Source organism: Polyodon spathula, chromosome 16, assembly GCF_017654505.1.
Source record: "Polyodon spathula isolate WHYD16114869_AA chromosome 16, ASM1765450v1, whole genome shotgun sequence".
NCBI classification, from domain to species: domain Eukaryota; kingdom Metazoa; phylum Chordata; class Actinopteri; order Acipenseriformes; family Polyodontidae; genus Polyodon; species Polyodon spathula.
The window spans coordinates 27,203,546-27,220,368 of record NC_054549.1 but is presented as its reverse complement, the minus strand read 5'-3'; the positions used below and the strand labels follow the sequence as shown (position 1 = coordinate 27,220,368).

The window sequence follows — 16,823 nt, the reverse complement described above, 5'->3', positions numbered from 1 at the left end:
AGTAAAGGCATTCTGAAAATCTGAAAGTATAGGCTAAATTGAAGAAAAAAAAGGCACAGGCAGACTATTTTAGTAAACAAAGTAAAACAGCACTATTACATTTTAAGAGATGCAGCAGCTGTATTACTGTTTCATGTGTTGTGTATTGTTTGCATATAGATGTACAGTCATTTAAAATATGATATGATTGATTATATAATATGTATTGAAAAAACATCAACAAGATGTATTTAAGACACTAGTAAACTGACTATATAGTTTTTGTGTAAATGGATTGAACCAACAAAACAAGATGACATTATACTAGAACTAATTTTTTGAGCAAGTCACCAAATCTGGTCTGCTTTCTCAGAAACAGAGTTGCTCAATTTACTTCTCAATGGAAGAATGTATTAAAATGATCCCATAAAAAATATCTACTTTGTCAGAGTAAACATGGTTACGGGACACTGCAGCTTGAAAATTATAGTTTTGTGTCTCCTTCTGAATGTGTTTAAAATCAAAGAGATATGAGCTATATGTATTTTCCTCTCCCTTGATATTTGGCCACTCACCTCCTCTCCTTTGCTCAGTCTATCTGGGAGCATGTGTCTGAGGAGCAGACAAAAATACAATTACATTAATGGTGTTTACACAGTTTGAAACATTACTAGTGTGATTTTCATTCAACAAATAAATGATGCTACACATATTCCCTTGGTTACACCAACTGCTTTAAACTTAAAACCATCTGTCCCAAAGTTAGTATTCCATCATTAAGGTGACATTAAAAAGTGAGTTTTTTTCCCCCAGAAGCACACAGCACCACATGGTAGACAAAATCATTCAAATAGGAATGTTTGTTTTCCCACAAAAGCAGCCTTGAGTGTCATACTGACCTAATTACTCCTCTAGACAAAACCTTGTAAGCTGTGTGGAACACAGTAAAGCATGTATGTAAAAAATGTGATTCCCTCTATGGAAGAAACGGTAGACTTTTTTTCTTTTTTACTACACAAGTATTCCATACCATGTCCATAAACCATTTAATAAAGCATGCAGGCCATAGCTTCACGGCAAAGTACTTTGCCAGCTCAGTTACGCTTTAAAACTGCCAAGCACCAAAGAAAGTTGTAAGACACCTACCCGAAAAGGAACCAATCATAGGCAACAGTCAAGTACAGTATTTCTGCTGGCTCCAAAGTAGCATGGATCATACCATCCTGAAACAAATAAGTAGTTTTAAAGGTTTGCATGTTATGCATATGAATATTGATCTATAATCTTTAGAGCAGTATTCTCTGCTTTACAAAGCATTGAAATAGTTATTTATCCAAATGATCGCATATTCAGGAACACACAGCTCTGCTTACTCTTGTCAGCAGATATTTGGTAGTTTAAGCAAAAAGCTGCATTTCCAGAAGTCCAATATATAGGGGGCATATTTGCTGAGACCAAGATTTAGGTTGTTTTGTGCCATATTTCAAAGATACAGCTGGAATAATTAATGTGCCAATACTGCAGATGAATCAAAGGTAAACTATAACTTAACACGTAAGTTCATTTCAGCCACATTATTCTTAATTGTCTGTGCACACTTCTCGTAAACTAATATTCTATCCCTGTTAATCTTGACAGAAAAATGACATTAGAAAGACTAGCTTAGAATTGACTGGCAGAGACAAGTACTTACTGCCCAAAGCGAGAGTCTCAGGAGCGAAACAAACAGAGGTGTCCGATCCCAGCCAGATATGCAGTGCACTAGCAAACCACTTTTATCTGTGGGTGATGGAAAACAGTTAGCAGACAAAAGTGTTAAAAGTCAAAAAATGTGATCATCAAACAAGTCTTTTGGAAGGATGCTAATAAAGGCAACAAACTTGAGACAAGAAGAGAATTTCAAGCAGAAGAAAAAAAATAGTTTCAAAGCATATCTTAAAATCCCTTGGCCATTAAATTCCTCCTAAACAGCCAGAATGAAATAGATGCCAAACTCTTTGTGCAATGGGATTTGCAACAAATTCCATGCCTGTTGGTGTCGTGTCCCCCACCCCCCACCCCCCACTTGAGCAAAGGCAAGACCTATAACAGTTTTAATATCTCCTATAGCAAATTTCATTGGTTGATAAGTTACAAAGAGAAGTCTCTAATCATCCAGTTTTTAAACCCAAATAATCCATAAAATGATATAGCAGATTATCTATATCTACAACAGATCTTTACTTACCATCAATGTTGATAATATGAACTAGCAGCTTTAGATAATTCTGTGTCTGCTTCACCAGGTCCCACGACTGGAGAAAACAAATAAGGATATTAATATTGGAGGATACTGTACACAGGAAACTGTAGTATATGTATTCCTAAAGAGCATCTGCCCTCTTGTAAAAGTAAACCAGTACACTTGCATACACTTAAGGTCTTCATAATCTCGCCACTAGACACAGCCTACCCTACTCTATAGAGGATTCAACAACCAAGGCATTCTTGTGTTCACATAGACACACATACGTGATAGGTTCAGGTCCACATTTTGATTTAGGACCTTTTTGTGCACTCTACTTCACCAGGAACTAGGTATCATTGCTTACATTATCCACAGTAAGGTAGATTTAGAGGTGGATATCCTTTTTCCTCCAATTTTTGGGGTGTTTTTGTACACCGATATTATTAACCCTTTGCGGTCCTATGTCGGACCAGGTCGACATTACAATTTTCTCTTTTCAGTCCGACATCAAAAAGACGTAAAGCACAGGTCTCTAGTCGTTTAGCAAACCTTCCAATGGCCGAGTGAGACCGATAGGAGCTGAATGAATCAGAAAAAACAACAAAAAAGGGAACATCTGATAGCCCCATGCTCCATATAGATAACACAGACATAAAAAGGAGCTAGCTGCTTCTGCATCCAGCACTCAAAGAATATCATCAATAGTAATAAAATAATGACTTGGAACACATTATTGAGGATTTTGGAGAAAACGAGTGATCAGAAGAGGATTTATCAGTATGCACGTCTATAAAGAGGTATGTGAAAAATACAGCGAACAAGGGGTGGGGCTTGGCTGGAGATGCAGTACTGAGTGTCCTTTTGCGATACAGTGCCTTTTAAACCTGTTTCACAAAAACCTTAATTAGCGCGTGTAAAATAAACAGAGTATGAAAATAAACTGGACCTGACACGCCTGACAAGCGCTGAATAAATGGATCGCAACGGGTTAAACAATAAACTTGCAGCTACTCCAGTGTTGCTTCTTCCACCAGGTGTCACTTTAGGATGGTGAGAGACTCACCTGGTATTCTCTCCAATTGATATTCAAGTTCTTGCTGAGGGATTCTGGTATTGTTAGGGGGGCATCTACAAAGTCCTGCAAATAATTACGAACACATCATAAAAAAGTAAAAGAAATGTACTTAACCAAAAAAATTACCTTTGAAGCTACATTAAAAAAAAAAATTAAACCATAACAAAGACAAAGTTAAAATGTTTATCTAATTATATACGTTTTAGTACTACTATATACCTCATGTTTGAATGTTTAAGGATATAGGAAAAACTAGCAAAATAAAAAAAAACTGGCCATTCTTTGAGCCCATCAATTTGCCTTAATTCAAACATAATGTACTGTGCCAAAAATAGCTGGAACAAAAAATGTTAACTCTTAAAATATGGAAGAGAATGAATCTTCTCTGCTGTAATTTGGTGTGTTTTACTGTGAGACATTACACTGAAATATAGTGCTTTATTATAGCAAAATATAAAACAAATGATGAATATGCTTATTATTTTTACTTTTGTTTTACAAGGAACTGCATTACAATTCAACACTGAGTAATTTCCAATTACATCCCATTCCTTTCATACCTGGTTCCAGTTGAAGACCAGACCCTCTGCAGTGTAATCTCTGTCTTTGTAGTCCTTAAAAAATTCACAGCCTAGAAACAATGGAAAAGAAACAACTATATTTCTAACTGGCAGCTTCAGACTAGTTGACATACATAAAAATGAAGTTTCAGACTATCTACCTATATTATAATGGATATATTATAAAATATATATATACATATATATATATATTATATAATATATATTATATTATATATATATATATATATATACCATATAATATATATAATATATATAGATATATCGCTTACTGTCAGCCTGCCTCACAGTAACTTGCCACTTAGAAATTCGCGAGCCAACGTTTTTTCAATAGGGTCTTGAACCTTGGTTCTATTTGATTTTAACCAAGTTTCAGGTTGTTTCGTAAAAAAATTAGTCAATTTATAGCAGTAACGGCACAAGTAGTATGAGACGCCATACAAAGTATAACAATGAAATCTGCAGTTACCTGGATATGGAACAGAAAGGAGGGTGAAGTCTGCATAGCGCTGAGCCTTGTCCACCTTCTCGGAGGAAGTTACACTGGAAACAATATATACAGATTAAACACTGAAACTCTATCCAACAGTTGATAGAGTAACACAAACATACAAGTTCCCCTTACTTCAGGCCAAACTTCACTTTCTTGTTTTCCACCATCAGGTCACAGATGTATCGGACAGACAGGTATCGGAGCAGTTTGATGTCATGACCTCTGACTTTGTCAAACAGCTGAGAATCCCCATTTCTAGAATACACAGCATAAAACTTGTTTGTACAGTTGGTAACTACCTACTCAAGTTACATAATGTGGATTTATTTATTTAGTAATGGAACAGGTATTAGTCTGAGAAAGGGGAAAACAAAAGTACATACAACTCAGACACAACAAGATTGGCAGGGTTATAATGGTCAATTTATTTTAGCAATTTGAAAATGAAAGCTGAATACTCAAGAAGACTGTTATAATGTAATCTAAAAGACAATGGTTATTGTCCGAAAAGCACTACCCTATCTTATTACTCCTCGTTCTAAATAGGATTTGTCTCAGTAGCAAGTTTCACATCTTTCTTTTTTTTTTTTTTTTTTTAAAACTGTTCACTGCCTGTAGAAGGTCTACTGAAGTTGACAAAGTGTGTGTGTGTGTGTGTGTGTGTGTGTATATATATATATATATATATATATATATATATATATATATATATATATATATATATATATATTATATATATATATATATATATAGTTTGGTATAGGATTTCTCTCCTCCAACTTTTACATGGAGTATTACTTCATAAGATTAAGAAAAGTGCCTGCAGGTATCATGACAGCTTCCTCACACAGCTCTGCGAGTGCACCTAAATTGACCTCAGCACCCCTAGGCTTCTATCAGGCAGGTTTGTGGCCACTGTAGACCCCCAAAAACTGCTTGTAACCTCTTAATCATTTGGTTTTTTAATGGTGTTGGTAACAGCAACTGCTATGCAGCTATGATACCTTCCATTTAATTTTGGTTTGGGCAGCATGCATTTGCATTCCTCTTACTGATTCAATTGATGGGCAGCCTTGATAAAGCATAGAATGGTTTAAGAACCACTGGTTTAGTGGTGCAATCTCATGTATCATAGTGTTTCCTATCAAGTAATGAATGTTTTCATTTAAACTCAGGCAAGGCTCTTATTCTAACATAGCATGCACTTCTGTTCAGCAAGATACTGGTTTAAACTTGCTTAAATAATCTAGTATAATGAACCTTAATTGCTACACTAAAGCTAAAATCCATTCCAAGTAAAATCCCCAAAAACACTTACCGCACTGCATCATCATCCTCATCAGGGACGTCATCCGACATGGCCCCTGCATCTTCCAAGCCCCCTGAGGAATGAGGAGAATTGAACTTTAATGCTTAGTGGAACAAAGAAAAAAACTTTGAGGTCAATTAAGTACAGAAACATGCAACATTAAAATCACATGAAAGTATAGTATTGTATTACAATTCCCACTTAAATGCAAATAAATAGCTCACGCCTTGAATGAAAGTCAAGTTTTACATCAAAAGAAGAGTTTGACATTTTATTGTTAATTACGTTGTGTAAGTTACCTGTACAATTCTAAAATATCAGATCGGCATCATTCAGCAGTGTGAAAATACTGATTAAAACAAAAGACCAGTTAGTCTGTGTTTTAACACTGTGCTGTATTCAAATAAGCCAGGTGTACTCTACCAGAATTACCTGTGCAAATAACCTTTTCTTCAGTAATAGTTTTTTTTTTTAGCACCATGTTCATTACTGGAAATGTATTATATATTTATATATATTTATTTAATCCCCAACTGTCTGCTGATGGATGGATGGATGGATGGTTTTACTTGAGAAGTCCCATCCATCGGTTAAGTGTTTATAAGTAAATTTAAACATTGCGGATCACATAGCCCAAGGTTTCATCAAAGCAGATTGTATAGCACACGTTAAGTGGAGTTCTAACTGGCAAAGGTGTTCTGTCCAAAAAGAAACCATTAGTGTTGTATGCGGTACATCATGGAGGAGAAAGTATTCTCCTCTGAAAAAAATCTGCAAAACGTATAACACGTTACTTATATGCAGAGTCTGTATTACATCTTGTATCTTTTCACAGTGCAGAAAGTTGATGGAAACCACTCATACTCCCTTACAAGCCTACCTGAGAAGATGTAGTTGTAACCAGTTCGTCCATACAACTCTCCCCATCCTGCCAACGTGGAAGAACGACAGATGTGCTGCAATAGAGAAAACAGCAGCATGCAGATTTAAATTGAATTGTAGCTTCAGTACACATCACTGCTCAGTGCATTCTACCTTGAAATAATATTCAAGAGGAACAAACAGAACGGAATGCTTTAAAAATTGCATTTGGGTGCACAAAGGCTGCGACTACATTGCCCAACACAACAGAGCCTTTTTACCCTGAAGTTATTTGCCTTTAAATAATTATCTTTTTACCATGCACTTAACACAAGACAAATACACTTCATTTTTTAATCAGGGCTGTACTCTCATTTTGTTTTAAAATTTTTCTTTCTACTAAAACCTTTCCTTACCCCACCTAGTTTATATGATGCTGCTAAAATGCATTATTATTATCATCATTATTTCCTGTCACAACAGACAATACTCTATTCTGGTGTAGTGAAGTTAATAATTGAAAGGTAATGCCTTATGTAGTATAAATATTTCAAAATACATAATTAAACAATGCTTTGATGATCTTAGTGCGTGATTCTTTCAATTAAGACCCATCCCTGTTAAATAAGCTGGGGATGACAAAAAAAATTCATAACTTTTAGATTTCACATAACTATTATAGGAAAACCTCCAAGTTTTTAGTAACTTCAACATAATTTGTTAAATTATTAACTGGAATGAACATAACATTCTTTCAACAGAGTGCATTTGTCACAGAGTAAACTATTTCCAAAAATTAGCTTATTTACCTTGCCGTTATAAAGGATAACAGGGCAGACGAACCTCCCTCGACACCTAGCCATTTTACTGCGATTCACCAAGTCCTGGAGTTTAGTAACTTGCACAGTGCTCTCAAACCTAAGAAAAACAAACACAGAGTTACAGTAGAAGCCAACTGTATAGTGCACGCGTCTATGAAGTGTGCAGAGGAATGTAGTGTTAAGAAACGAGACCCAGGTCACTAAAACAGTGCGCATTATCCATGGGAGCGAGTAATATAACAAACTCCTTACAAGAATGACAAAAAAGTGTGTGCAATGAAACAGAGCGCAGTATCTGAAAACTGGAATTGTAAGCACAACAAATTGTCAGTTGTTTTATAATATCCTGATCTATCTGCAAATGCACATATGATATGATGACACCCTATAAAGTATGTGTTCTCTATAGGGTGTTCTCTATTACTGTTGTTACATGGATATTTTGTATTGTTATGTATGCTTATATAAATAAACAGTTTTTATTTCATGGAGATAGGTATTGCTCTAAATACCATGTAGACACAGAACAACTGAAAACGCAAAACAATTTCCTAAAGTGGATGAACATAATTGTAATCAAATGTTAAAGTCAAAATACAGCAACCTTAATTAACAGTATTTTAATAAACATAAATATTAGTTATCTTAGACAAACTACCTGAAATGCCCAAAACACATAATTGGAAAAATAAAGTTGGCAATTTACAGTGAGGTCAAAAAGTTTTAACCTTATTTACACCGGCAGGGCTTCCACCCTGCCACACATGCCTTTTTTAATGTGGAAATATTCGTTCATTTGACTTTTCCTACTTTGTTATGGTTACTAAAGTGGCTTGACAAAGTTAACCATTCCTGCAATGGATTCTTTTATAGAAGGGTTGGTTTAAATTTGTGGTAAATTACTGGATAAATTAAGAAGCTGCATGGCATAATTGTTCCTTACAATTGGAAATGCTTCAGCTCAAGAATATACACTGAAGCATGAGCCAGATGTCTGACAAAACTGTAGATGATCATGTCAACTGTTGCAGAAACTTTACAGAAGCGAAAGAGCTACAGAACACACCTCAGCTGACACAGTAAAAACTGTTACTGGGATACAGTAAGTACTACTACAACTGTAAGAATGAGGAAGTGACTAGTTTAATTTCTATCTTTAAAAATAGCCTAGTATTTGTTTTTAACTAGCAGAGTTACAGGTACTTGTTTTTAGAATCCTCGTGCAAAATGTGGACTCTGATGCACCGATTCCGTGCAGTAATGCCATGAAGTTTCATCTACTCCAAACTTATCATAGAGACTGATAGTCCTTTTGGGTGTATTTAGACAAGAGTGCAACTACTGCTGATTTTATAAAGGATGTACCAACATTTACAATACCTTCCTTATGTGTGTGCACCGATTATACCAGATAACTGCTGAAAACCTGAGAAAACCTACACCTTGACCATCAATTAAGAGACCTTAAATCTATCATCTTACTTGGCATGGAATGATCCAATTGCAGTGTTTTTTATACTGACTGTACAAGAAACACATACATGATATTCTCAATATAAGCTTAAAAGGAAACAAAAGGGTACTTGGATCGAATATAAAATGTGTTGTGCCGTCTAGAGGTCAACATGTTTAGCATACCATGGTTATATATGAAAATATGAGTACTTTGAGTATAAGAATGTTGTGGTGGCAGTCATCTTAGTTTACAGGTCAAAGTGAAAGGTACCGTTAGATCTAATAATTAACATAACAGTTTTGAGTGCTGTAGAATAATGCTGAAGTATTCATCTTTAGGTTGGTAAAATGTAAAGAGCTGACTTTGTATTACCTGTCTTTGTCGTGCTCAGAGCTCTCATACTCCAAAAAGACTATCTTCCGAGGGTAATGCCCACACACCTCCCCATTTGCATTGTGAATTATACTGTATTTGTAATCCTTGCCAAACAACTCCAAATACCGTTTCTCAATGCGCTCCACCTGGGAAAAGACAAGTTACAAAAAAAGCTGCTAACAATACACAATTTACTAATCTATTGAGAGGTATATAATTGGGGGAAGACTACATTTTGAGCATTTCTCACATGCATTTCCTCTTGAACTTTCTTAATGGTTTTAATGAATGGATTTTTAAACATCCCTAAGAGTTTCTGTCAAATGTGTTACAACTTTAAACTGCTTCCATTAAGAGGAATCAGACTTGTTGACTCACTTTGGTCCTCACTTCTACAAATGCCTCAAATTTGGCAATAAATATATACTTTTCTATTTACTTAAAATGCATGTACCTTCTTGTAGGTCAGCATTCTCCCAAAGGACAAAGAACTAATAGTATTGCCTAAAACATAATACTTACAGGAGCTGGACAAAACATCAAACAACTGCAGTATGTTGCAGTGTCCTTTACTAATTAATATTATGAAATCTCCATAATGTATTCTTTAATAACTGAAATCAACCAGTCCCTACTTCAAGTCAGTTTAATTCACTACACTGGCAAGATTTTGAGCAGTTGTTAAACGCCTTTTTCAATGTGGAATTCTAAGTAGAAAACACACTGACACACACAGATAGGTTGGGTATTTTACTGCTGGTTGAGCACAAGTATGTGTCTTAGAACTTAGGAATAACTCTTCAGTGACACTGAAGACGACATAAATAAGCCTTGTAATGTGTAAGAGATGCTTCACATTAACATGTCCTATTTAGTCAACTTTTCCACTCAAGACTTTCACCTATGGATAGGTGTCCAATTAGTGGTCCCGACCAAGCCCCCAGTGGACATTTAGGTCACATCACAAAACCATCACATTATCTTTGCTTTAAAAGAAACCCAAGACTGAATGTCAGATTGTGCAAAATGCTGTACTAATTATTATCTACTATGCATTAGATAATCTTGCACATTCCAAAACCAGCAAATGTTACCCTAATGTGTGCATAAGCCCCACGTTTAACTAAAACTCACTTTGTTTGTGTAACTCCAAAGGGCTGCAAATACCCGCAGCAAAATCCACCAGTTCAATCACCAGGGATATGTCCTATTACTAGTATAATTCTTATAACGCAACTAACGAAGACCACTAAATGTTACTGTATTTGAATTTTGAACTTTGCTTACCTTTGAGTTCGTTTCTTTAGCTCGGTACTGCATTTTTGAGAAACAGTCAATCAGCTCTGCAAGCTCCTCATTCTTTTTGCTCGTTATTCCGGAGGCTTTCAGCCCGTCCGAGAAAGGGGACGAGGAGGAGGCCATGGCAGGCGCGACCCCTCGGCCCGGCTCTATGCGGACACAGCCTCCCTCAAAAACTGCAGTACCCTGGGTTCGGATAGACCCACCGAGCCATCCCTTCCCCGAAAACTTCTTCCTCACCGCCCGCTTTACAGGGCCGGAACCGGGAAACCCGCCCCGATTCAGGGCCCCGGAGAATTAGACCACACACCGACCTAGTCAATCTGGAGGGGGCAAGAACTGTTGAGCTGGTCGGGTTAAAATCCTAGCGAAACAAGTTTACGTTTCTGAGGAAATAACATTAAACGTGGAATTTAATTGTCAAGCTCCTCGATTAAGTCCTTATTTGAATTTTTTAAAATAGTCAAAATTCCACCTGGTTTGCTACCAAGTATCCGCTGCATTACCACTGTATCAAAACGTCAAACGGAACCGAGAGAGCGACTCTGGAAAGCTCGAGGCTTCCCGGCCTGCTCGTTTATACAAAGGTTACCTCAGCGAGTTTTCAGTAGTAGTCCCAGCTAAAACAGGTAGTCAGTTGTTAAGAAGAGTGATAGACTGTATCCTCTTATTATTTAGCAATGTGTTTTTTCCCGATAACAGTGATTACCAGAGCTGCGATTGAACGGTCGAGTACATCGCTGCTACATGTAAACAAGAACTTCGTACGCACACGTGACACCTCCGCCTCATAAACTGTGACCTGGAAAGAAACAACTTCCTGAAGAAACTGCGCCATCTTGGTAAAGGAACTGTTAATAATTGGTACTTACAATGTTATTTTAAGTTGCTTGTCAAAATTGCCCAAAATATCGAGTCTTAAAATAATACTATTACAATATATAAACAAAATCCTTAGGAGACTAGATAGCAAAATGAAGTAGCATTTCACAGCTGAAAGCCTGGGTAATAGGTTTTGTTTCAACTTGGGTTCACATCACCAAACAATTACATAGCTCTGCACATTTGAGCACAACTGCCAGTCTTTGAGAAAAGCCCAGGACTGAATGACCAGAGGTGTTCCGGTTTGGCTTGAGGTATGCCAGCTGTTACATAAAGCTCTTATGTAGCCAGTACCATTATTTCAATCTCAGTAGGCAAGACAGCATATATGACTGGCTTAGCTATCCCTAACAATATAAACACCTGGCAGATCAGTGTCATGCTGGCTGCTCGCAGTATACCTACACCCTGTGGACTGTGGCAAGGGTTTCTCATTTGTTGCCCCATGAATATTGCAGGAATGTGTCAAGCACTGGAACCTGCACTTATAGCTTCAAGCAGCTGTGTGCGTGACACATGGCGGCTATAATAGGAGCAGTCTGGCATACGCAAACAAGTTTATATCCTAGGAAGAACAGATGCTTGTCAGATTCTCTGGGAGAAACCATTACTGTCATCACAGCCTGAAGCCCCTGGGAGCCAACAGACAAGATGATTAAGTGGAGTTGACTTCAATGTTGATTAGGTCTTATATGAATCATACAATCATACACTAATTAGTAGTGTATTATTATGGTTTTATATTACTATGAACTATACATATTAAGGCACTAATTTCCATTAAGATCGAAGCTGGAGCTGTGATCTTCTTTAGATGTAGATTTCCTAATCCTCATTGATCTGTTATTTCAGATTATGGTAAGTGCTGTCAAATGAACAGATTTGAATGTTAAAATGGGACTTAAAAGTGATCCTATTTCAAACACTCTGGACCAAATTAATCAAATTAAATACAGTATATAAATACAAGTACATAGTTTTCATTTGAATTGCTTCAGGTAGAAACAACTACGTCAACACTATGAAGAGACTGCATTGATTCAATGTGCTCACCTGAGTGGCAAAAAAAAGATCCTTATGACACCAACCCTTTATGGAACCTAGTAATGTGTAGATTGTTTGGATTTGGAAGCACCTGCCAACTGAGCATATATTATTAGCTCCCAATCAAAATCTGACAGATCTGCTGACTTGTCAATTCTGACTAAAACTAAGATTACACTGTGTAACAAAAAAAAAAAAAAAAATTGTTCCTGGGTAGTAAGTGTTATTTCCTAATTGCTTATGCCTCAAAAGTATAGAACATGGCTATTATTCCCCACAAACTTTGCTTTTGTGACCAGGACAGTGATATTTCAAAATATCACTATTTCCAATGGGAAAATGGGCAAATGTGTGTCTTTTCATTCACATAAAGTCAGAAAAAAACAACATATGAATCCAAATTAACATGTATTTATACTAAAGTAATACAAAGATGACTACAACAGATTTAGAAGTAAGTAGTTTTTTGAGATTTACAATTATACTGTAAATACAGTATAATTGCAAATCTCAAAAAACTACTCACTTTTGTAGTCATCTTTGTATTACTTTAGTATAAATACATGTTACATGTTAATTAGGAAATAACACTTACTACCCAGGAACAAAAATGGTGTTACATAGTGTTATTAGGAAGGGAATGTGATATTTCATTAAACCACTAGATGGCATTAAAACACTTCTAAAATACATTATTATTATTATTATTATTATTATTATTATTATTATTATTATTATTATTATTAAAAATACACACAAACTTACAGGTGGATGGACATGTCTCAATATATCCCCTGACACTTAGATTCTGATACTCAGAAACATGCTGAAGAATATCACATAAGGTTAAGCTGTTCTCTGCATATACCTGTATTCTGTGACAATAAATTCATAGAGATAGATGGAAAACCACCTACTGATTCTGACTCAATGTCTACCACTAAAGAATGTTCTTGACAAGTTTCATCACACCATGATAAGTGGTTCTAGAGACACACATACAGATAGACATACAGACCGGTGCCTCGGGTTAGGGCTAGTCCTGTGCTTTCCCTACACTTCTACAGATCTCTCCAGTAGCTGGCTGTGATAAGTGTTGTATCGAATGGCCACTGATTTAATTTCTTCCATTTTAATGAAAACTGACCTAGATTTCTTTTGACCATCTCTACCGGCTTCCCTCTAACCCTTATTCTGACGAGAACATTCTGCTTTGTAGCATCAAAGCAAGTTGGAGGTCAACAACATTGCCTTTTGAAAAAGCATATCTAACCTGCCTGCTTTCACACAACCACAGGAGAGTTTGAACTGACCAATTAGGTTTTTTTTTTTTTTTTATTATTATTTCTGAAATATCACTGCCATGCGAGCGTGAACTGAAGAAGAGAAATGAACAGTCAGCCTTGCTCTCACCTGCACAAAATGCATTCAGTGAATTTGCTGTGTACCCCCATTTAAACCCTTTGCTTACTAAATATAAGAATCTCATCTTCAAAAACACATTAATGTTATCGAAAGCCATCTGATTCACAAGTGTAACGTTATGCAAAATATTACTACATGCAGAATGACTAATTATGTTTTAGTAATATGTTACTTTATGTTACTCGTTCTTTGGCGCCACCTACTGGGCTGTACACCATTGAATAGTTGCGAAGAGGGCAGAGAGATAGCGTTCCCTTTCAATTCGAAGATGACCACCACCAGATAGGTATGGGATATTCCTGCCCTTCGGGTAGGTATCACTGAGCTCTCTATACCAGAGCTGCTGAAAGGCCCCTTCCAGTGATGACGCACTCGGTCCCGCCTACCGAGGGAATACAACTGTCACCCTGTCACTAGGGTAGCCGCACACTCCACTAGAGGGTTGGCTACATCTTCGGCCCTTTTCAAGGGCGCCTCGATGTCTGATATTTGTACTGCAGCTAGATGAGGTTTCGCCGCATACTTTCATCAGATTCTACAGTATCAATGTGGTAGACCCTGCATTGCCTTCTGTAGGCACAAGGGTCCTTGAGGGAGTAAGTTCACACTGCTAACCACTGGGTTAGACAGTGTTGTGCGTCCCTCAGTTGCTGTCATTCCTTCTCCTTCGCAATGGCTTTGGTATAGGTTATCCCATACCTATCTGGTGGTGATCATCTTCGAATTGAAAGGGGATGTTAGGTTACCTACCGTAACCCTGGTTCCCTGAAAGAGAAGACGAACACCACCCATGAGGTCGCTTCAGTCACCCTCACAGGTCCAATGGAAAAAGAGGATTATCTTTCTGTGAGTGACAGTGCATCATCACTGGAAGGGAAATATCCCATACCTATCTGGTAGTGGTCGTCTTCTCTTTCAGGGAACCAGGGTTATGGTAGGTAACCTATAGTTTGCATTCCTGGGTGTATACATCTCTAAATTCAAAATTAGATTTCTCAGAATGTGATGACCATGATGTAAATGAACAATATCTAAAGACTACTATACAAAAAGAAATGTTAGTGAATAGTTTAATCAAAATTATTAAATGGTATTTATGACCTATGTCATTAGGTAATCAAACAAGGTGTTACTATCAGGGTAAATGAAAATGACTGATTATCAGCATGGGGAATAACGTCTTGTCTTCTCCAGATGCATGTAAAAGGTGGGTCATAAAAACAGACAGATGTACAGACAGACCTCAATATGTTCCCACAATCTCATACTCCAGATAACATATGCTAAATAAAGTTATTACCAAGTATCATCACAATGTAATAAGCTGTTTTACAAATAAATGGCATACGCCCACCTCCACTATATCTCCTGCAGGGGATAATAAAATATTATTATTTCGTTTCAGATGCAGAAGTGGACTGTCACGGAGAACTGGAACACATACAATGTTGAACAACATGCGTTTCAAAATGCTTGTCAGAAGCTTTCCATTTAAAGTATCCAGGCAGACCAAAGCTGACAACAGTGTCTGGTGTCGTTACATTGCTTTGCGCAAATCATCATGTGTCAGGCCAAGATCAGTTCTATCATGTAAAGTCTTTTCGTATAGTGTTTATGACTTATCTGGCAGACAGGTCTGCAAAAAAATTAGACTACAATTGAGAATATTACATAAAAAATGTATCCATTATTTTGGATCTCTCTGTATCTGCTGTGGTTTATTCCATTTCTAATTCTATTCCACCTTGATTGTTGTGCAGTGGAAAGAGCTGAGCTTCTTTCCAGCAATCATAATTAACCCCATCAGTAAAAGAGAGAACCTGCCATCTGTGTAAAATCAATTCCTGGAAGCCCTTGCTAATTCGAGTTCAGGTTTCATCTTGCCTGAGAGAGAGGGGAATCCATCACTTGGCTTTTACTGAAAGGGTCACTGCATTACCACCTGAATACACTGTAACTCAGCAGTATAAAAGAATACAGCACACACACACACACACACACACACACACACACACACACACACACACACACACTCACTCCTGCACCTGCCACATATTTCAGGTATTTAATATGAGAACCCCAAGCACCCAGTCTGACTGCTCATAATGTATGCAATTAACTGAACATTAAAATGACTGAAATCAAAAGCTATGCTATACATCTCTCTAAGCAAAAATGCCCATTAGTTTAGTTTTTTCTTTAAACATTTCTAAGGGGAAAAAAAAAACTTTTTTTTAATTGTTTAATGTTGCGAAATGAGATAGTAACAGCTGGAAACAGCAGGTTAAGTTCTGAGTAATTTCTAGCTAACTATATCTAATCAAAACCATTTCACATGTACAAAAACAGCAAAGTGTCAGAATAGTGGTGGTAATACTCCAGTTTTCCCATAAAAAGATCAGTTCTCTGTTGCTCCACCCATAGTTATAACATAGCAGGAGTCACTCTTGATGCCATTGAAACACTCTGGTTTAAATCTCAGTCTGAGTCGGCTGGGGGCCCACATAGAACACCATAATGGGCTCCTATGCTCCTGTTTCAGTGACCCATACTGGTCAGACCCAAGTCCAGGAGTAGATATCTCAGGCTGGGTGTTTACTTCCAGGGTTCTGTAGCTTGGCGACATCACTGCTTATGTTCAGAGGGTGAAAGGAGGTGAATGGCTTGACAGTGGAAACTGAGATTAGCCATTGATCTTCAGTCCGCCTGATGGGCAAGTGGGTTTAATTGGTATGACGAAATCTGAACTGGGCATTTTAAAAAAGAGGGGAGTGAATTTAAACATATGGACTTACTGTATACATGTATCTCTTAAAATATGTCTTTGCCTTGTTTTAAAATCCTTAGCAAATGCTTCACAGTTTGATATAATAGTGTCTTTCTAACTCTTTCCTTTGACGTGCAATACCTCAATAAAGCATTGATGGGATGCAATGTCATGTTGCATGTTGATTTATTCAAATGTTTATTATGGGGGTTGAAGCCCCGGGGGAAGC

The 16,823-nt window shown here is 37.0% G+C and overlaps 1 protein-coding gene across 2 annotated transcripts in view; it reads right to left on the bottom strand.

The window, feature by feature from the left end:
* LOC121328686 (myotubularin-related protein 14-like) overlaps positions 1–11,266 on the bottom strand; it is a 28,062-nt gene extending 16,796 nt beyond the window's left edge. For both annotated transcript variants that reach the window (XM_041273639.1, XM_041273640.1), the window contains exons 1-13: positions 10,465–11,266; positions 9,175–9,323; positions 7,335–7,443; positions 6,545–6,620; positions 5,674–5,737; positions 4,488–4,610; positions 4,332–4,405; positions 3,842–3,912; positions 3,270–3,344; positions 2,207–2,273; positions 1,673–1,758; positions 1,126–1,202; positions 555–591 (exon numbers count right to left, since the gene is read on the bottom strand). In XM_041273639.1, coding sequence (XP_041129573.1) covers positions 555–591; positions 1,126–1,202; positions 1,673–1,758; positions 2,207–2,273; positions 3,270–3,344; positions 3,842–3,912; positions 4,332–4,405; positions 4,488–4,610; positions 5,674–5,737; positions 6,545–6,620; positions 7,335–7,443; positions 9,175–9,323; positions 10,465–10,599 — 1,143 coding nt within the window. In that variant the 5' untranslated portion in view covers positions 10,600–11,266. The remainder of the gene's footprint in view (positions 1–554; positions 592–1,125; positions 1,203–1,672; positions 1,759–2,206; positions 2,274–3,269; positions 3,345–3,841; positions 3,913–4,331; positions 4,406–4,487; positions 4,611–5,673; positions 5,738–6,544; positions 6,621–7,334; positions 7,444–9,174; positions 9,324–10,464) is intronic.
* Positions 11,267–16,823: the final 5,557 nt, after the last annotated feature.